Raw genomic sequence first — 20,921 nt, forward strand, 5'->3', positions numbered from 1 at the left:
GGGCCTCCCTTCCCTCTGAAGGATAAAATCACCCATGTTAGGCTGCAGCCTCTGGGTTAGCCACACCCTCTGTGTCTCTGTCCCTTAGCCTTGGACACAAGCCTGACTGTGTAGATAAAGTGGGCGGGGGGGGGGTATTGCCCAAAGGGGAGCACCCCGGCATCATTGCATAGGGGGCTGGCCCAGGACTCCCAACACAAAGAAACACGGCACTGGGTGCCAGCCCACCTAGTTAATCACGGTGCCCTGTGTTTCCCCACCTCCCCGAGCTGAACTGTAGCGGGCACAGAGGGTGAAAGAGAAGATGTGGACAATAGGACACGTGATGCAACTTACTCACAACTGTGGTCTTAAACTTGTTGTTGTCATATTCAGCCCCGCAGATTTCCACCTCGACAAAGGGACATGCGATGCTTCGGCCAAGTTTGGGGAGATGGCGAGCCCCGAGAACCTAGGGCACCAAAGGTAAAAGCTGCAGTTCTCCCCGATCCATCTTGGGAAGCACGGACAAGTTTTATATGGGTGGCATCACACGGGGCTCAGTCTGGGTTCTACAGTCAGACCAGATGAGGTCCAAGCCAGCCGCAGTTTCTTCACTGAAGCCCTAACAAGCCTCTGCAGTGGTCGGGGAAATGGGGCTGGAGAACAGGTGTTAAGGAGAAGCCAGGATCGGAGCCCCCAGGCCATCATTCTCATGAACCTCCTGAGCACAGAAACACATCGTCCCTGTGCCCAGGGAGAATCTACGGAGACATCCCAGGAAAGGAGAGGGGTGAAAGTGGTATTCTTTAAAAAAAAAAAAAAAAAAAGACTTTTTCATTACATATACTTCATTTTTTTCTTTCTTATGAGACCACCTGCTGAGCCCAGTAAGAGATGGACCTCCTACCTCACCCCCAGGAGACCTGGGGTGGTGACCAAGTCCCCTCCCTACAACCCGTGGGTGTGCCGTAATTTAGATCCTGAAACAGTGACTGGGTGTTGGTGGTTTACACAAGATGACAGGTGTCACTGGGCAGAGGCCTGAGTTACCTTGACTGTCAGAGTCATCAGAATCTTCCGCTGGGATTCGGGCGGCATGGGGTCGTACTTCTCCGTCCTCATGCTCTCGGGCTGCAAGACGTAGCCTGTCCGCCCGTTGAGTGAGAACAAGGCTTGATTCATCTGCATGTACTTGTCTGGGAAAGCAAGGGAAGGGCAGCTGTGAGTGAGGCAGGACGAGGCCGCCTCTTGGGCCCGAGGAGCTGGGTGGGGCGTCATTTTAGCTGTCTCCAAAAATAATTTCAGGCAGTGGTTAAATTATGCGTTTCAAAAAAAGTCCCCACTGGTGAACACCATCCTAAGTATGACAGTAAAACCTACTCAACGCTGAAGATTTCTTAGAAAAGAATTGGGGTTAATTTTAAAATTTCACTTAAGGGGCGCCTGGGTGGCTCAGTCGGTTAAGCGTCTGACTTCGGCTCAGGTCATGATCTCACGGTCCATGAGTTCGAGCCCCGCGTCGGGCTCTGTGCTGACCGCCCAGAGCCTGGAGCCTGTTTCAGATTCTGTGTCTCCCTCTCTCTCTCTGACCTTCCCCCATTCATGCTCTGTCTCTGTCTCAAAAATAAATAAACGTTAAAAAAAATTAAAAAAAAAAAAATTTCACTTAAGACCTGTTGCAGAAAGAGAAATCGTTCTAACTCAAATGACAGGGGAAGATCCACACATGAAAGCGATCTGATAATGCGTACTATAAATACCCACGCCCTGTTCGAGAAACAGGGACAGTTCGCAAAAAGAAAACGCTTCGTAAAAACATGGTTCACGTTATGCCTAAGGGAAGCCCTAAGTACAACGTGACCATCGTACTGGCAAAGATTGACAAGTGGGATAAAACTGAGCTCAAGTTTCACTGAAAAGGTGTATTCAAACGTTTTCTCAATTTGCGATCCCACCCAGTCCCTCTGGAGGGCGGCCTGGTGAGGTGTCTGAGCTCAGGCGTTGCTGGACTTGGGTGTTCACTGGGTTTCCTCAGGAAAGGTTGGTCCACATGCCAATGCTGTAGGACCTAGCCTGTACTTCTGAGAATTCCGTGCCACCGAAGGGCTCCGCCATCTGGGAAGTGGTGCTCACGGAAGGTTACAGAAGTCAAGGCTGTCTGTAATAGCCAATGAGGGAGAGGACCTCAGTGCGCCTCCATGGGGGCACCAGTTGAGTAGATGAGGGATCCATTCAATGGAACGCCCCTACGCAGGCATAAAAACAACATAAAGGAGACTCCTGGTGAATAGCTCTGTCAATAAAAGAGCACAGCACTGTGATTTCTGCTACCATTTGTGGAAAAAAGTTGAGCATGTGGGTTTCTCTCAGCAGGGAGTATCTCTGTAAGAGTCTGAGCATGAAACGCTCAACGAAGGATGGGCCAGAGAAGAGTTCACTAAAGACAGCCACAGAGCACCTGTATGCAGCTGTGCCTGAAGCTGTCTCAACGCCTGGACCTTTTCATTACATGAGCTCAAGTATTTCCTTTCTCACTTAAGCCTCCCTGCTCAGCTTCTGTCTCTGCAATGGCAAGTGTCCACTGCCCCTGTCAAGGCTCCATTCAGCTGATGGGCCTCACGCTAGCGTGCTGGTTGAACCTTGACAGTTCCTGGGACCAGTCGTGCCTTCTAGGGTAGCATGTCACACTGGTGGCCCCAGCGGACCAAACCTGGAATGATGCGACCATCTCTGCTCCTTTACCTGGAGTCTGGAAATTGAGTGCCACCATCTGGGAGCCACACAGCCAGAGGCGAAAGGGGTCGTAGTTGGAGGAGTCCACCCTCTGTCCCTTCGGGTAAACACGGGTCAGGCCCTTCTGATTGTACTTGAGGAGGTCGACGGGTTTCTGTCTGACGACACTGTCAGCCTTCGTCTCCACGAAGGAGCGGATTTCTCGGAAGTCGGGGTTTTCTGCAGACAGAGAGGGAGTCCCCGTTTATTCTGTGCCTCGTGCATTTTCTTAACGTTTGGTACAACGGCTGGACACACAGGATGTAAACCAAAACCAGGAACCTCAAGGCCAAGACAGTCAAGTGGTTATGATGCGATTTCCATAACCAGTACTGCTATGGGTCCCAGCGCTCCCCCCTGCCTTCTAGTCTCGATTGGTGTAACTTACTTCTTGTTTAAAGCCACCAGCACCCTTGTACAAGAAAACACAAAGGTGGTATGGTTACAGAAAGGGGGGCAGTAGGGAGTGGCCGCAGTGATCAACGGTAGGACGACATCTGAGGATGTGGTCTCCTCAGCCAAGAGGTCGTGGACCCAAGACGAGTGAACCAGGCACCGTGGAGGAGGGAGAGTCAGCTGCCTGCAGGCAGGGAGGTGCTAGGAGGGGGTGCCCGGAAGGGGAGAAGGAACAGGACAGAAACGGGCAACTACGGTGGTGGCCAGCCCATCAACACGCGGAGTCTGGCCGAGTCTGGTTCTGAGCTCCGCTACCCTTCCCTGCAGGTGGAGGTGCCCAGGGACCCTCCTGGGGAGCAAGTTCTTAGACCAGTTAACTGGGGTTAGTGCTGTTCCTCTGGTCCTCGGTCCTGGACTCAGATTCTTGAGATCAAAGAAAGGGGGAAGATAAAATGAACAGGATTTTACTAGGTCAGAGAACTTGCTCCCTTGGCGACTGTGAGAAGATTGATACCTGAATCCTTCTGTGGCCAGCTGAATGGCCCCCAAAGGCATCCAGGTCCTTATCCCTGGGGCCTGTGACTTTGTAATTTATCTGGCAAAGGGACTTTGTGGGTGTGATTCAATTACAGAGCTTCAAAGTGGGGGGATCATCAGGCCCCTCAATATAGTCCATATAATAGGGAGATTGGGGGAGGTTTGGCCACAAGCCCAGGAATGCTAGCAGCCACCACAAGAGGCAATTCCCGAATTCTCCCCTTGAACTTCTGGACGAACAGGGCCCTGCTGGCACCGGGACTTCAGCCCAGTTGACACTGATGTTGGACCTCTGACCTCCAGGACTGTGAGTTAACAAACAGGTATTGCTTTTAACCACCAAGTCTGTCCTAACTTGTTAGACCAACAGTGGGAGACGAATCCACCCTCAGAGAGGGTTTTCCTCCTGAAGGTACCGGAAGGGCCTCTTTTGGCTGCATGCTCTGAGAGCACTTGAGAAGGAGCAACGAACCTCTCTCACTTTGTCTTCTGACAGCACCTGACTTAAAAAGGAAACCAGGGTGTTCAGCCAAGGGAGGAGGCAGGGTCAGAGGAGACGGTACCTAAATTGTCCTTGGTCTTGCTGGTCGGCTTGCAGTAGACTACCAGGTCCGAGAGCTCGATGGCGATGGACTGGTTCTTCTCCCAGTACTTCATGTTGTTCTCCTGTCGGAGCCAGCACCTGGCGTCAGCCCGGAAGCTTCCCCACTGCCCTGGGCCCCCTTGTCCTCCCGGGCGCCCCTCCACACTCAGATCTTTAGTACAGTTGGATGCTTTCCTTTGCCCTGCCCTCCAACGTTCCCAAGTTGTTTCCACCCAGGATTGGGGTCCAGCTCAGTCTCCGGGCACAGGACGGGGTGGGAGGGGGGCTCCCTTTTGTCGGCACTCTCCTCCACCCTCTGCTCTCAGGCTCCTGCCCCATCCATTCCCCTAAAGCCACCCCAGCAAAGCTCTCCAAGCCCGCGTTCGCATGGGCGCAGCACATCCTGGTTAGAACTTGCCGTCCTCACACCCTCGTCCCTGCGACGTGCCCCTCCCCGTGCCATTGTCCCCCTGGAGGCCACACCGTCCAGTCCGTCTCCACGTGCACAAGGATGAGTGCCTGCCTCCCCCCACACCAGCCAACTCTCTCCCGTCTCACCAAATTCTGACCCTTTCTTGCACTGACAAAGGGGGAGCCTTGGGAGAAAATTACATGCAGGTGAAAACTCGGGCTTCGCACACTAAGTGCAGGAGGGCAATTGCTGAGGGTAACCTCCATCTGCCCCAAGAGGGGGAGTGGTGTCCATTTTGCAAAGAAACCGAAGTATACAGAGGTTGAGTGGCCTCCACGGCAGGGCGGTGACAAGACCAGATGCTTATGCACCAGGCCTCACCGCGTCCCTTCTCTGTCATCTTTTTTAAAGGGCCCCAGAGTTCGCCTCCCCAGTCCCTCTGAACCATAGCACAGACCTCCTGCTCCTCACCCTGCACCTCCCCCCATCCTTCCTCTGTCACTCCATGAGATCTCTCCTTCCACACTCCACCTCAAGCATGCCTGCTCCGGGAAGTCTTCCTGGATAACTCCAGCCAGGATGAGGACAGGGATGGTGCCATTCACCAGCAGTGCCCACCCCTGTCCCCACAGACACATGTGTGGGTAGCAAGTATTCAGGTGACCGGGGGTGACGTGGTGAGAGAGGCTGAAAAGCACCTGGTGTAACAGCAGGAACTGGAACCAGACACTGGTTCAAAAGTTGGCCCTCCGTTGACTGGCTGTGGCCACTGAGCACATCGTATAGTCTCTCTGTGCCTCAGTCTCCACGACGATAAAAGGAGGCTAACCAGAGGAGTCCCCTTCTAGAGTACTGAGACTTAAGCAAAGAACCCTTTGCACCCCACCAGGGGCGTGGGAAACAACCAGTGGGGCCAGAGTGCCCCCCAACACCGCCTCCCCAGTGGCCACAGAATCGCATCAGACGGGTGGGTGAAGCATGCCACACGTGTCTCGAATTACAGAAACTGCCTCACAAAGCACAGAGCGATGACAAGCCATGGGTGTCACTTTTTCCCAGCCTCAGCAGAAAACGATGTCCATTCAAGACCAAAGACCCACTGCTGCATCAAAATTGTGTAACAATTACTCTCCAGACCTGTAGGCTGCACCCACTGGGCTCTCCCAGAACCTGAAGGCACAGCTTCCCGAGTCAGGCTTTGGAAACTCACTAACCAGACAGATCTTAGTGCCTGGTCTCTTGCCCTCCACCGTGAAATCGTGAAATCGCAGAACTCTGAGCAGGGTGTCAGGGACAGACATGACAGTAGGGCTGTGGCAAGGAGCCCCCCGCAGTGAGCTGAGCATTCATGTGTTGGTTTCCCCAGCGCCGCCGGGCAGCTGGGGAGAAGGGAGGGATGCAGTGGTTTCTGCTGACTGCTGTTTTCTTAACCTTCCCACATAATAATGAGAATTAGCAGACGTAAAAACCAATTAAGGAGGAATGTAGATCAAAGGCAGACAACAGGAGCCTTGAAGAGCCAGGCTTGATTTCAGAAACCTTCATGTGAGGACAGAAGCCTTCAAGTAACTCTGCATTTTTCTCCACTAAAAGCAGCAGAGAGTGCCAGGATGTACCCCACACTCCATCCATGTCGTAGGTGGCTCGGGGGCCTGAGGTCTGCAGGGCACAGCTGCTCACCGTCTCCCACTAGTGTTTTCTTCACTCCTGGCCAGGCTGGGGGTGGGGAGGGACCCAAATACTAGAAGATGCTCAGGACGCCAACATCACATACTAACGGTGCCATACGATCACGGTGACCACCATTTACCCAGGATGGGGGACAGCTGTACAAGATCGGAAGAACTCATCTTCCAAATGAACCCCAGGATCATGATGCCCCCCTGTGCCACATCAGAGGCACCGAAGGGCAGAAGGGATGCACCCCAGCACCAAGAGCAGGAGCAGCCGTGTTGGCCACAAGCTCGGGGCTCATCCCAAGTGCCTGGGGATGGAGTGACAAGCCTCTAGTCCCTGACTAGACTCGAGCACAAGGAAAGACCGGGCCACTAGGGGGGTGACGCTCCCAGTACACGGGAGAGGGAGACTCATCAACTGTAACCAGGCATCACAGGGACCCACAGAGTCCTGGCAAAGCTTAGAAATCGGTCCTTTGGGTCAATATCTGCCTTAGAAACAACTGGGCACGTGGGAAACCCTACAATTTCTTCCCAGGTCTGTGGCCACAAGAAAGGATGGATGGTACTTGCTCCATCCTCCAAGATACAGCAAGCGTCCCATGTCTTCGTGGTAGGACAGAGTGACGCTGAAGGACTGTTCCCTGAGGTCTGCCGTGTGTCAACCCCGGGACCCACTGCTCTTCATGCATCGTCTCATTTCATCCCTCCCTCATCTTGTGACTTAGGGACTGGGCTCATCTGACAGATAAGAAAACTAAGGCCTAGAGAAATGTGGGTCCAGCCCTGCCTAATTCTCAACCTCCTGTTCTCACTCAGAACATCGCCCTTCTGAAAACACCTCCAGCCTAACAAGAGGACTCCAGTTATGACAAACGCTGAAAGGTCCACTTCCATCTGGAGCCCAGGTTCCTCCACAAGAAAACAAACTTGCAGAGGGACAGAAGAGGGTCGTGTTGAGCACAAGGGGCCACTATGGGTCCAGGGGCCTGAGCTCAGGAAATGCCTCCTATGGGGGAGGATCCAGGCTGTGCCGAACGATATTGACAAACAAGAGAACATTCAAAGTGAGGAACACCGTACTTTCTCGTTGAGATAGGGCCAGCACGGCCCCAAATATCGAGTTATGGCTCCACACACGCCCAGCCTGCTGAGGGTTCGAACTAGACCCAGCTTTCCCGGAGACCACCAAAGGCCCTTTCCCCTCCATGATGGTGGGCACTCGTATGGCCCAAACCACACCCGGCAAGTCTTCCCTCAAAGGGAAGACCTGACCCCGCCTCCGCAGAGGGAGCCCAGATGAGCCAAGCACCTACCTTGGTGTCCATCTTCCAGGTGATCTCCCGGATACTCTGAAACCACTCAAAGAGCTCCTCGACCCTGTCTGTGGCAAACTCCACCGGAGGGTCACCTGGCTTCTTGGGCTCCAGGATGAACACGAACGCCTTCTGGTTTTTCCCCTGCGGGGCTTTCACTTTGGGAGAGAATAACGAAGTCTTGAGCAGCCTCCCGGAAGGCCAGACGGCACGCGGCCCAAGCCGCCTCTCTCACGAACCCAGCCAAAGTGCCACTGCCCCAGCCGTGGTCAGTGTGGACCGGGGCATCTGCCTTAGGGCGGGCGGGGTCTGGCCTCTTCACCTACATCATGGCCTGGGATACACAGCGGGCCGAGCGGCGTTCTCCCAGGAGTTCTGTCTGCACCCTAAGCCCCCGTACCTGCGAATGTGACCTGACTCGAAATAAAGGATCTTCGCAGATGTACTTAAGGATTCTGAGAGGAAATCACTCTGGAGTTAGGATTTCTAAATACAACAACTAACGTCCTTACCAGAGGAAGGAGAGGGAAATTTGAGACACAGACACAGGAAAGACGGCCCCTGAAGACAGAGGCAGACATTGGAATGGTGCAGCCACAAGCCAAGGGGCGCCAAAGATCTCCAGGAGCCACCAGAAGCTAGGAGACAGGCATGCGATAGACGCTCTCTGCAGAGAAAGTATTTTCTAGAAAGAAAATTAAGGCCATGAGAGGAGAAATTATCTGCTCAGTAACCTCACTGGCTGAGATGTCTGAGGTCTTCTGTGCCAGGTAACATCCTAAAGCACATTACATGTGCCGTCTCTTAATCCTCATCCCACCGTTTTGGGGTTATCACTCTTCTATGTATGTGGCAGGAGAGGACACAGAGGCATTGGTGGGGAAGTAATGCGTGGAGGGGCACAGAGCTGGTAACGGCAGAGCTGAGGCCCAAAGCAGACCCGGCTCCAAGCTCCCTCTGGATAACCCCGGGCCATCCCCCTGTGCTCTGCAAACGTAAGGCAGATGGCCTAACGGCAGTGTAGGTGAGGGCCCTGCCCCGCCTCATCTCTTAGCTGGCCACAGGACCTCAGCCGGGTCCCACGGTCGGTGATGGCCGTGGGCTCCTCCTCTGGGAGTAGGAACACGGACTCCGTGTCCTGTGCCCAGGCTAACGGCTGGATGGACTGCAGCCGCCTCCCCGCCTGGGGCGCTTCCGAGGCGGGGCCGTGGGGGACCTGGGTGGCGATCCACGCTGAGACCGTGTGTGCACCTACCGACGTTATAGGTGTTGAGATCCAGTATTCCTCTGCAAAGAGACCCTAAGGGATTGTCTTCAATAATCTGTGAGGAAACAAGACATAACTCAAGTTAGTCTTAACGGGAATAATAAAAAGACAACCATTTCCAAAGCGCACCGTTTAGCAGAGACACCGCCTGCAGAACTGTTTAAAATGCATTTTCATTACAGGATCCACCCGTGGGGAGAGCGCTAAATAATGAAGCATGCTGTTGACGGGGACCCAGCCGTGAGCGGGTGCCAGCAGGTCCGCCAGTTCATTTTCCAATCTGTAAAAACAAGCCGTCTGAATTCCGGAACGGGTCTGGAAGCGTCGCGCTGGGTCTGGTTCCAAGACAACGTCCTAGACGCGCATTCAGGCGTGGCTGTGAGAGGGGACCGTCCGGCCTCCCGGAGCCCAGCTCGAGAGCCTCCTGTAGCTTCTCAGGTCCTCGGGGAGCAATGGCCGCACTGTGAGATCTGCCTGAAGGGCCCCCGCCAGCCTTCCAGCTCCCCCTCCCACCACACGTTCGCTGCATCCCAGGGTCCACGGGCGACAGAGAACGTCTGGGTCTCAGGACAGCTAGCAGACCTGCGTCTGCCCCCTGCTTGTAAGGCCCGCCCCCACCTCACCAGGCCAAGGCCGACTGGGGGGTAAGGGCCACACGGGACAGACGCGGTGAGGGGTCACGTCCCTGCCACAGGCCCGGCGTGCCGGACACAGCCACGTTCCCACCACCACACCTTCCGTGAGGCTGTGCCTCCCACCTGGTTTCCCTTCTGCCAGTCCTGCTACTGGTCTCCAACGGGACTTCTAAGACTCGAACGCACATTACTCTGTGCAGCCCTCCCAGATTGCCCCAACTCCCTGAGGTAGTTCCTTGGGCTTGGAAAGGCCTTAAGGTGCTCATTACGACAAGTCTGTCCTCGGCCCAGTGTCGTCACCTGACAGCGGATGTTCTTTAGGCCTTCGGGGCAAGAGGAGGCTGGGGGACAGACACCAGGTTGGCAGTGTCACCACGAGGGCCTCAATTCACTGCCACTCAAGCCCACCTGCTTACTCACACCAAGCACGTCCCGAATGTCTGGCGGCCAAACTAAATGTGTTTCATTTGCAAGCTGCTTTAAGCAAAGGACAAATTCCCCGTTTGGCCATTTTCGCTCCGGAGGGACCTGTCCTGCATATGCAAAGCCTTCCAGCCCGGCACAACCTGATTAAAACATGACAGGCTTGTCACAGTGACTTTCACCCCCAACCACTCAGGGGACAATCCCGACTTCCCTGTCACCCCGTCGTCCCTGTTCCGGTGCTCCACAGGGACCACGCAGCAGCATGTGTGACGGGAACCCACGGAGCCGGCTCCCCGGATTGCTGAGAAGCCGGGTCCGCAGGGGTCCCCGTGTGACAGTCCACACTCACCTGCTTTTCCAGTTCTTCCACATCTACCGTTGAAATGTCCTCAACGTAGTTGGATGGGAAGTATTGCTGGATCCTGGTCCCATAGTCTCCTTTCCACCTGGGGAAAAACAGAGGGCATCAGAGGGCCTTCGTGGGGCAGAGTTAATAATCCATCACTGTTCGTCAGATCCCAGCTGCCGGCTGGGGAGAGGCAGCAGGTGGCGAAGCGACCAGAGGCCGTGGTCATTATCTGTGACAACAGAGCATTTCAAAGGGGTCATCGGCTTTTTTTAAATCAGCAGTGAGTGAGCACAGGGTCAGCGCCCTGCCTACAATAGAATTCTAACGTTTGGTCAAAGACACCAGAAGTTTCGGTGCTTTACGGGGACATCAGAGGCCATGTGGGACAAAAGCTCAAGTCTAGAGCATTCCCAACCCCACTTCAGGGAGGGCTGTGAACTTAGGGATAAGGACGGGGTAAGGAAGGTTCTGGAGCCCTACAGGCTGGCATCACATTCCGGCTCCACCGCCAACTACATAGGCGCTCTGTGCCCCAGACTCTCCATCTGTAAAATGGGGATAATCCAAGTGCCTCCCTCAGAGCATTTTTTTTTTAATGTTTATTTTTGAGAGACAGAGAGAGAGAACATGAGCAGGGGAGGGGGAGAGAGGGAGGGAGACACAGAATCCGCAGCAGGCTCCAGGGTCTGAGCTGTCAGCACAGAGCCCGACAAGGGTCTCGAACTCACAGACAGCGAGATCATGACCTGAGCCGAAGTCGGGCACTCAACCAACTGAGCCACACAGGCGCCCCTCATATATGTTTTTTAAAAGTTTATTTATTTTTTAGAGAGAGAGGGGAGGGGGAGACACAGAACCCGAAGCAGCTCCAGGCTCCGAGCTGACAGCACAGAGCCCGACGTGGGGCTCCAACTCACAAACCTTGAGATAGTGACCTGAGCCGAAGTCGGGGGCTTAACCCACTGAGCCACCCAGCCGCCCCCTCCCCTCAGAGGATTTTATTGGAACCACAGGGCCTAGCACATGCTGAGCAGTTTTAACAGCATCCAGTATACAGTAAGTGCTCAAATAACGTTCTTGTTACTCAGCTAAAATACCGCCCTCCCTCAACCTTCTTGCCTCCTCTGACGGCACTGATAACAAGGAACATAACCGATCTCTGTATGGGTCTCAACTCCACCAAACTGTGGTCACCTCCAAGATTCTCCCCCGAAGCACTGCCCAGGCACGCAGGGCTACTCCCTCCAAGTGTCCTCCTGTAGGCACACTCTGCAGCCAGGAGGCTCTTTCCAGAACCCATCTCTGACCTCACCACACCCACAGCTTCCAAAGTCTTCAGAATCAAGCCCAGACTCTTTCACCTGACCCCAGGCACTCTCGGACCTTAACTCCTGTCTGTGACTCAAACTTGACCCTCATCCCAGACCACCTGTCACCCCCACCCTTCTGTCCCTGCCATGCCGCCTAGCTTCCGTGCCTCAGTCCACGCCCTTCGTATCCAGCTTGTGCCTAATAACCATTTAAGACTCAGCTCAGGAATGCCTCTTCCAGGGAGCCTTCCCTGACTGCCACCTAGGCTGAGTGTTCTTCCTCTGTGCTCCGTGGCATCTGTCCCCACAGCTGTGGAGGCAGTGTGCACCTTTCGTATAACGTCTATCTCTGTCTTCCCCACTATGTGAGACCTTTCTCCATCTTACCAAATCAGTACTCGGGGGTGGTGGGAAGCATTTAGTAAATGCTGACCTGAATCCAAGCAGAGGGAGGACCGATCGTCCCATGGCCTGGTGGAAATACAGGTTTGCCAGCCACCCACCTCACCTCCATTTCTCCAGACCCATTTCAGGCAAACACTGGCTGTATTCAGGGTGACTATAAATACTGTTTGCCCCAAACTAGGCAGGTCATACCTGTGGTCGAGGTACAATTATTTAAAAAAAAAAAAAAAAAAAAAAAAAAAACTTTTTAAAAAATTATTTATTTATTTTAAGAGAGAGACCATCCCAAGCAGGCTCCACACTTCCGGCACAGAGCCCAACACGGGGCTTGATTTTGCAAACCGTGAGATCATGACCTGAGCTGAAATCAAGAGTGGGATGCTTAATCAACTGAGCCAGCCAGGCACCCCCAGGGGTCATTATTAACAATCCCATTCCCTTCATTCTCAAAGGCATCCCAGTTTGGACAAAACCCCCACCATTTTGGAACTAGGCTGGGAGGATGCACAGGAGAGTGGCACGGTGACAACACCCCACTAGGTGGTGCCATTGCCACCAGACAGAAAGGAGGGGACCTCTGCAGGGCAGTTGACCCCCAGCCCCTTGCCAACGCCACTTACACCAGCACCTCAGTTCACCTCAGGAGCCCTGGAAATGACAAGCACCCCACCTCGGACGTGTGCAAAGGCAGGAGGGCTGTGCCACGCATGGAAAAGTGTGTGATTTAAAGAGATCACCTGGGGTCTACCTGCTACTTGGTCCAAGTCACCCACACAAACGGAACGGGGAGCTCAACAGAGGCAGGGTGCAGAGAGGGGCATCGTGGGCCCAGGGGAGACCCGGGTTCTGGCTGTGCCCCTCAGGGAGAGGCGGGTACACAACATGGCTGGCAAGCTGCGGCTGGGAGCCTCACAGAGGAGCTCCAGGGTCTCCGTGGGGAGGCCACATGGGAGAGCTGAGCCCCAACCCCAGCTTCAGCAGATCGCTCTGTTGTTAACTTTTTTTTGACGCTGGGGATCCAGGGAAGATTTGGATTAGAAAGAGGGCATCTCGAGGCTCCTGGGTGGCTCAGTCGGTTAAGCGTCAGACTTTGGCTCAGGTCATGAGCATGCCGTTTGTGAATTTGAGCCCCGCGTTGGGCGGGTTCTGTTGCGACAGCTCAGAGCCTGGAGCCTGTTTCAGATTCTGTGTCTCCCTCTCTCAAAAATAAAAAAAAATTTAAAGGAGGGCATTCTCAAAAAGCAAAACAAAACAACAACACGAAACAACTTTGAAAACCCCTGAACTTAGTACATGAGTCAAGTCAGGAGTAGGGGCTCTGGAGTCAGAAGGCCTGGCTTCAGAGCTCAGCCTGCTGTGCGGCCCTGGACTAATTACTGTACTTATCTGTGCCTCACAGTTTCCTCACGTGTCCAATGCAGGTAACACCAGAACCTCTCAGGGCCACTGTGCGGGTTTATAGGAGTTACTTCAGATGAAGTGCTCACGATGGTTCCTGACGTAAAGAGGCACTCCTATCAAGCTGCTGTTCAGATTTCGCCGTCAGGTCCAGCTATCTCGCGGGACAAAAGGATGCTGCGCTTGTGAATTGAATCCCTGGGGGTGCTCATGGTTACCAACAAGTTCTTATCGCTTATAGGGAAAAATACTCCTGCAAAAACACCCATCTGGGGACTTATGGATGGGCAGCACAACTTTTTTCGATTTTTGCCCCAGGTGAAAAGAGAGAAAAGGTCACTGAGCCCCAGCATACCCAGGTATCTGTGACCTAAAAACGTCCCTGCTTCCGTCCGGGGTAGGGCCACTGCACAGGACTAGGCATCAGCGTAAGAATCTGAACTCAGAAGAATACACAGGCTCGTGTCGTGGGAAGGACCTGCACTATTTAATAGCTGTACAACCTTGGAAAGCCTCATTTGCCATCTCTGTAAAGTGGGGAGACCCACAGTCAACTCCGAGGGTTGTAATGAGAATCTGGTTAGACCACGTATGAAAGCAAGTGACACAGAGGAAGGGCTCGGTAAGTGGCCGCTGCTGTTATAACTAAAATAATATTTAATATGATGTGAAATATGGTGGTTTATCTGCTTTTCTGAATACAGCATGTATCAAACCACCTTCCCAGGGAGGGTACAAGAGTCAAAGCCAGCCCGGAACAGCAGAGAAAGGGCGTCAGAGCTCAGCCGGGACCCGAGTCTCACTGGCAAGAAGGGACAAGTCAAGTTCATCCAGCAAGCAGCCCAGCCCCCCTCAGCCTTACCAGCCCCAGGGCTCCTTGGAGACGTTGTGAATGAGGGCCCCACGGCAGAAACTCAGCTCATCGTTTCGCTTGGCTTTGTAGTCATACAGAGCTTTGACGGTCCTCTGAGGCTTTGAGGGAAAACAAGAAGGAGAAGGTCAGGCTGGGCGACACAAGCAGAGAGAGGGGTCTGCGTTGGTTCCTCTCTTTAGGGAACAGGGAGCTTCAGTCCAAGGTTACAGCACCATCTGCTGGCAAAGAGCTAGTAATGCATTGCCAAGGAGCTCCCAAAGTCACCAGGGAATGTGGATGAGGACCGGCCCCCTAAGGTCAACCAGCGGCTAAGTGGCTGAGCTCAGAAATAAATCAGTTACGGCCATAGTTCACGCTGGTCTTCTGTAAGAAGCAACGTGGGTTCTAGGCGGACGTAAGGACACATTTTCCCCCATCAACCTCCCAGGCCACTGCCAGGCTCCAAGGCTGTAAGGTGCAGCCAGTGGCAAAGGGAGGTGCCATAGAGTGGCTTCCACGAGGAGCGAGTCTCCAGCCTGACAGAGGGCAGGAGGAGGCCTCATGGCAGGCCCCCCACGAACGAGAGAAATGAGCTGTCCATCAGGTGACCAGGTTGGCAGACGGCACAACAAAATGACTAAGAGCAAATGCCCCCGAGCCAGACCGCCTGGGGCCACGTTCCAGCTCTGTACCTTGCTAGCTATGCCGAGGGCACAGAAACTGTACCCGATGCACGGGATTAATGGGCTGTCAAGTGCTTAGAACAAGGCTTGATATGTGGCCATCCAGCCAGACGCGTCCCCTGTTATGACTGATATAGTCTTTCCAGTTCCAAGAACTCCTCCCAAGGAAACGATGCAAAGAGATGCCCAAAGCCTCACAGGTGATGTTCCTTTTACTGTTAACTAGAAGGACAAAGACTAGAGATGACGTACACGGCCACTGACGGGGACATAGCTAAACCGGCACAGCCACCCAGAACATTCTGCAGCATTAAAAACCCATTCTTTTTTTTTTTTTTTTTTTTAAGTCAAAACCGCAAGCCATGTATTTTCCCTCAATTACCTGGCCTACCAGTTTGAGCCAGAATAGTCACGAGGCAAATCAGCAAAGGAGAAATCCACACAGGACAAGCAGCAAGTGAACAGAGCAGAATAGAAATGGCCAGTGTGGGTGGTGGGGATTGTAAAATACGTCTCCGTGAAGGCAGAGACCCAGGAATGCAGACAGCGACCGGGTTAGGAGGGTGAGACCAGGGCTAATTATTTTCCTCATCTTGAGAGTGGGTTTTTTTTTTAATTGTTCAACCGTTTTCCATCATAATAACAGCGGTAATTTTCTTTTGAGGCGCTCGCCATAGTCTGGCAGTCGGCGATCAAATGCAGCCACAGTCGTGTTTTACTTGCCTCACTTATAGGATGATTTTCTCTGCAACTTGGGTTAAAATTTAAAAATGGGGCAAATTCACATCAAGCACCTGGATGATTGGTGTGCCTTGACAAATCAGAAAAGCTGGCCTGCTCTCTGGAAAGGCAGCCATCAAGCGCCAACGGGCACAGCTGCCTTCGAGATGGGGTGTGAGTTCCTCAGTTTACCACAGTCTCCACCATCCCCTGACACCTGGCTGACACGAGGTCATGTCATTCTCATTACCAAAGCCTTCTTCCCAATAAAAGTCCTCTAATAATTTCACACACAGCCCACGTGTCCACATCCTTCCAAGCCTTCGTTTCTTGCTGAAAGGGATTTGCATTGGCCAAGGATTATAAATTTAAAAAAAAAAAGAAAGAAAGAAAAGAAGTTCGTCTCTGGATTTCTACAGAGCCCATCATCGGGGCCCTTTCCTTAGCAAGACATGAACTGCGTGCCGTATCCAACCCTGCCCCGAAAGAAAATTCGCCATCATTCTTCCTCTGCGGCTCAAACTCTATGTGAGATGGAACCAGAACGAGGAGGGGCTGGGGGCCAAGAGTAAAAACCCGCCCTCCCCTCCCCCCTACACCGAGTGAAATCACAAAGCAGCCAGGGTGGGAAGAGGAGATAACGTGCACGCTGCAAAGGGGTCGGTGAACCAAATGGAATTCATAAACACCACGGGCTCAGTCAGTGAGCAAGAAACATTTGAAAGATTTTTAATTAGAAGCTGTTTGGCCCAAAGGTGGTTCATCAAACCTCAGAATTTTAGCAAGGCGCGGTTGCGTTTGGGTAGAATTCTATTAACCTCTTCCCGGAAACCAGATTTCACATTGTCAATCATCATTTCTTCTCAAAAAAAAAAAAAAAAAAAAAAAAAGGGTGGGGAGGGGAAGCCAAGTTTGCCCAAATGTTCCCTTGCCCTGTTGTAGCTAGGAGGGGACCCCATGCCATTCCAGGGACCTGGTAATGGCGTGAATTGCAAGGCTGGCTCCATACCATGGACGGGTTGATTTCACTGGGATCCACATACATCCTGCTGACGTCATAGAGGGAGTTGATATCTCGTTCCTGGAAAAGAACAGAGCGGAATAAATGGAAGCATCCAAGTTCCTGGGGCAGCCCGACACAGAACATGGGTTCCAGGCAGCTCTCTGGCACAAGGGTTGAAACCTCACAGTTCAACTCCTGCCTCCTGGCAGAGATGGTGAGAAGCCCGAACTCGGAAACTTGCCCCCCACATGACAGAGGGCCCTAGGCCGGCCTACCGTGTGCCAGGCCCTACACTCCTTTGTGAAAACACAAACCCTGGGACCCGGAGGCGTGCTGCCACTACCTCATGGCCCACGAGAGCCCGGCGTCCACGTCTCCCTGACCCACGTTCCGAGTCGGCAGCTGTAGACCGGCCCCCGTGGAACCATTTAGACGATGGGAACTGGCAAATGCCATGAACCCAGACAGGTCACATTTACCAGCACACCAGACCCTGCCTGCCCTCTGATGTCGGTCACTGTCCCTCAGGGTCACCCCAGGGCTTGTGCCGTGGCTGCTCCCTCGACCTAGAACTGGCTTCCTCCGTAGCTCCCCATGGCCCAATCACTCCCTATCAGGTTTGGGCTCGTATATTAAGCCTCTCAAGGAGACCTTTTCTGAGCTCTCCGGCTCAACCCGAAGCAGCACCCAACCTCACTGTATCTGCGTCACTGCAATCCATGCTGCCGGGGACATTTTCTTCACGTGACTGCAGGCCTGTCCTGAACCTCAATCTCCCGAGGCAGACTTTTGTTCCTCACACTCCCAGTAGCTTGGACCAGTCCTGGCTCATGGTGGCTGTATCCTAAATCTCTCCTCAATACATTACTGAATCCATGTGACAAGAACAGAGACATGGTCATCTAATCAGGTCTGTTCTCCACTCAGAACAAAAGCCAATGTCTCACAGGGGCCAACCCAGCCCCGCACCACGCAGTCCCCCGTAAGCCCCATCCTTCCTTAATTCTCGTCCCACTCTCACTCACTCAATTCCGGCCACACTGGCTTGCCTCCAGTCACGCCCTCACCTCAGGACCTTTGCACTCGCACAGGTCCTTCCCATAGCTGCACGGCTCACTCCTTCACCAACTCTGGCGTCTGCTCAAATGACTCCTTCTCAATGACCTCTTTCCAGGGCACCCTTTTAGCACCGCAGCACCTTCCCCGTCACTCTGTATCCAATTCTCCACCTGCCCAGTTTTTCTCTACAGCACTGGTGGCCACCTGATACGTGATGCGTCTTCTTCATCTCACTTATTATCTGGTTCCCGCCCCACTAGACCGTACGCAGCATGCGGGCAGGGTCTCTGTCCCCAGGACCTAGAGCGGTTACTGGACACGTGAGAAACGCTCAGCAAGGGTCTGCTGAATGACACAGCGCCACATCACGGGGGAGTTGGGCGCCTACCATATTGTAGCGCTCCAGCAGCTCAGGCGTCACAGGATAGCGCAGCCGCATCTTCCGGTACAGCGCGTGCTTCTCGTAGTAACTGACCAGCTCGACGAGGCTCTCGAAGTAGGCAGAGGTCCCCAGCACAAAGTGCCGGCCGTCCCGATGGATGCGGCAATGCTTTACTTTGCCCCTGGCCCTGGAGAGGGAAGACGGCAGGGAGCTGAGGCGCCGAAATCCGCCACACCAGACAATTGTTACACAGCCCTGCTAACTAGCAACAACCTGCGTATCCGTCCTCAGGGAACCAGAGAAATAAACAGGGTACGGCAGTCCTGTGAAGCACACGGATCTTTTCAAGACAGAAACACAAGAAGAATCTGTGCCTTACAAGAGATACTGCTAGTTCCTCTCGTCTGCCCCCTCCTCCCCAATTACAGGACTTGACTTTGGGAAGGTACTGGTGTCTAGAGCAGGGTTAGCAAACAATGGCCCCAAGGCCAAATCTGGCCCACATACCACACCCACCTGCCCCACTGCTGCCCTCACTTTTGTAAATAAAGTTTTATTGAAACACGGCCCCCATTCATCCTGTTTACATACGGCCTGGAGCTGTTTTCACTCTACAGTGGCCGAGCTGACAGGAGCTGGGGTAGAGACGACAGGCTCACATGGCCTAAAATCCTCTCGTCCTTTACAGGAAATGTTTGCTGATCTCTACTCTAGAACTCTGGGATTTGAGGCCCAAATCCTTCAATCTTATCTTCAGTGCTCCAACTACTGGAACAATGAAGTGTTTTGTTTCGTTTTGTTTTTCCCCAAAAGGTAAACAAGTCTTTTATCGCCTCACCCAGTTGAAACATGAGGTCAGAAAAATCCAAAATGGAAAACAATCTTCGGTCTTAACCAGCTTTTATCAGCAAGAACAGAAGCCTTTAGGACAGTAAGTTCTGATCTCAACTTTACAACCCAAAGCACCTTGTTAAAACGGTTTAAAGGCATAACTACTATGGGCACGCTACTTATCCTTTAAGATTTTGCACCTTATATTTTTATTGTTTCAAAAAAACACATCCTGGGAAGCCACTTCTTCAGTAAGTCCTGTAAAAAAAAATGCTATAAGACTTCTGCCTCATTGGCAGAATAGTTGCAGGAATATTTTATTAAAAAGTTGCAAGATGAAGCTATACTATGACCCCATTTGTATTTTTTAAAAATGGAAGGGAATACGATGTATTTTCCATAGGTACTTGTTCATGGAGCAAATTTTTTTTTGAAGTCCACACATGACACCAGTTAAGAAAGTGTGTTTTCTTACAGGACAAGGACCCAGATGAGAAGGACCACAGGGGGTTTAGCCTTCACTGCAATGTCTTAATTTTTTATTATTTTTTTAATATTTATTTTTGAGAAAGAGTGCAAGTAGGGGAGGGGCGGAGCGAGAGAGGGACACAGAATCTGAAGCAGACTTCAGGCTCTGAGCTGTCAGCACAGGGCCCGATGTGGGGCTCAAACTTGTGAACTGCATGAGCATGACCTGAGCTGAAGTCAGACACTCAACCAACTGAGCCACCCAGGCACCCCTTAATTTTTTTTAAAGAATATATTTATACAGAGGCGCCTGGGTGGCTCAGTTGGTTGAGCATCCGACTTCAGCTCACGTCATGATCTCACAGTGTGTGAGTTTGAGCCCTGCAACGGGCTCTGTGCTGACAGCTCAGAGCCTGGAGCCTGCTTCCGATTCTGTCTCCCTGTCTCTCTGCCCCTCCCCCACTTGTTCGTTTCCTATCTCAAAAATAAAATGAAAACATAAATAAATAAATAAATAAGAATATATTTATTTAATAAAAAATTTTAAACTTTTGGGGTTGCCTGGGAGGGTCAGTCAGTTAAGCGTCTGACTTCGGCTCAGGTCATGATCTCACGGTGTGTGGGTTCGAGCCCCACGTTGGGCTTTAGGCTGACAGCTCAGAGCCTGGAGCCTGCCTCAGATTCTGTGTCCCTCTCTTACTCTGCCCCTCCCCTGCTTGTGCTCTTTCTCAAAAATAAGTATTAAGAGCAAATTTTTTTTTAACTTTTTACAAAAGCCCCCTAGGGCAGGAAGGCTCCAGGATGCTGAGGTTAAGAGTATGGGTCAGGTTCTGGTTCCTTCCTCAGGTAACCTGTCTGAACCTCAGTTTCATCCTCCACGGTGCTGGGGACCCACAGTTCCTGTGTCACGGCACGTGTCAGGACCACGTCTGACAGATAACCCAGGGTGAGCCCTTTGCAATGTGCCCAGCGCTCCGAGGGTACTCAATCAGTGAGCGGTTAGGAAAATATAACCAAAGTCAAGTCAAAATGAGCTTCTCCAGCAAGAGAAGAATCAAAAGGGGAGACAGGAACAGGGCTGAGTGTGAACTGCACTTTCCAGTCACCTGGTTGCTACAAACCAGGGGTCACCGTGGCCTGAGGTCTTAGCTCCGCCAAGAAGCCCCCGCTCCCATGTCCCACAGAGGTGCACCTGCCCCGATCACACCTAGACAGCAGTACCATCTCTCTGTGAGGACGCGCATCCTCTCCTGTAGAGATCTAGCCCCAAGTTCAGCCTGGGTTCTCAGAGCTCAGACCAGCACCAGACCCAGGAGAGGCATTCTGCAGATATTGGGCAGAGGGGAGAGGGAAGGAAATTTGCTCCAGCCCTCTGTTCTCCCTCTGCATGGAGCACATCCCCCTTTGGTCCTCCAAGAGCTCCTGCTTGCCCTGGGCCACCTGCCTGACCACCGTCTG

At 52.8% G+C, this 20,921-nt stretch overlaps 1 protein-coding gene across 8 annotated transcripts in view; it reads right to left on the reverse strand.

The window, feature by feature from the left end:
* Positions 1-20,921, reverse strand: part of PLCG2 (phospholipase C gamma 2) — a 152,481-nt gene that overhangs the window by 25,183 nt on the left and 106,377 nt on the right. For 7 of the 8 annotated variants that reach the window (XM_030297197.1, XM_030297198.1, XM_030297194.1 and 4 more), the window contains 10 exons: positions 18,171-18,351; positions 16,730-16,801; positions 14,327-14,436; positions 10,352-10,448; positions 8,930-8,996; positions 7,675-7,832; positions 4,251-4,353; positions 2,725-2,934; positions 1,033-1,178; positions 337-451 (listed from right to left, as the gene is read on the reverse strand). In XM_030297197.1, the coding sequence (XP_030153057.1) occupies positions 337-451; positions 1,033-1,178; positions 2,725-2,934; positions 4,251-4,353; positions 7,675-7,832; positions 8,930-8,996; positions 10,352-10,448; positions 14,327-14,436; positions 16,730-16,801; positions 18,171-18,351 (1,259 nt within the window). Of the gene's footprint in view, positions 1-336; positions 452-1,032; positions 1,179-1,855; positions 2,229-2,724; positions 2,935-4,250; positions 4,354-7,674; positions 7,833-8,929; positions 8,997-10,351; positions 10,449-14,326; positions 14,437-16,729; positions 16,802-18,170; positions 18,352-20,921 lie in introns of those variants that run through there. The other variant, XM_030297201.1, reaches the window with a different exon arrangement.

The sequence above is a fragment of the Lynx canadensis genome, chromosome E2 (assembly GCF_007474595.2).
Source record: "Lynx canadensis isolate LIC74 chromosome E2, mLynCan4.pri.v2, whole genome shotgun sequence".
Taxonomy (NCBI): domain Eukaryota; kingdom Metazoa; phylum Chordata; class Mammalia; order Carnivora; family Felidae; genus Lynx; species Lynx canadensis.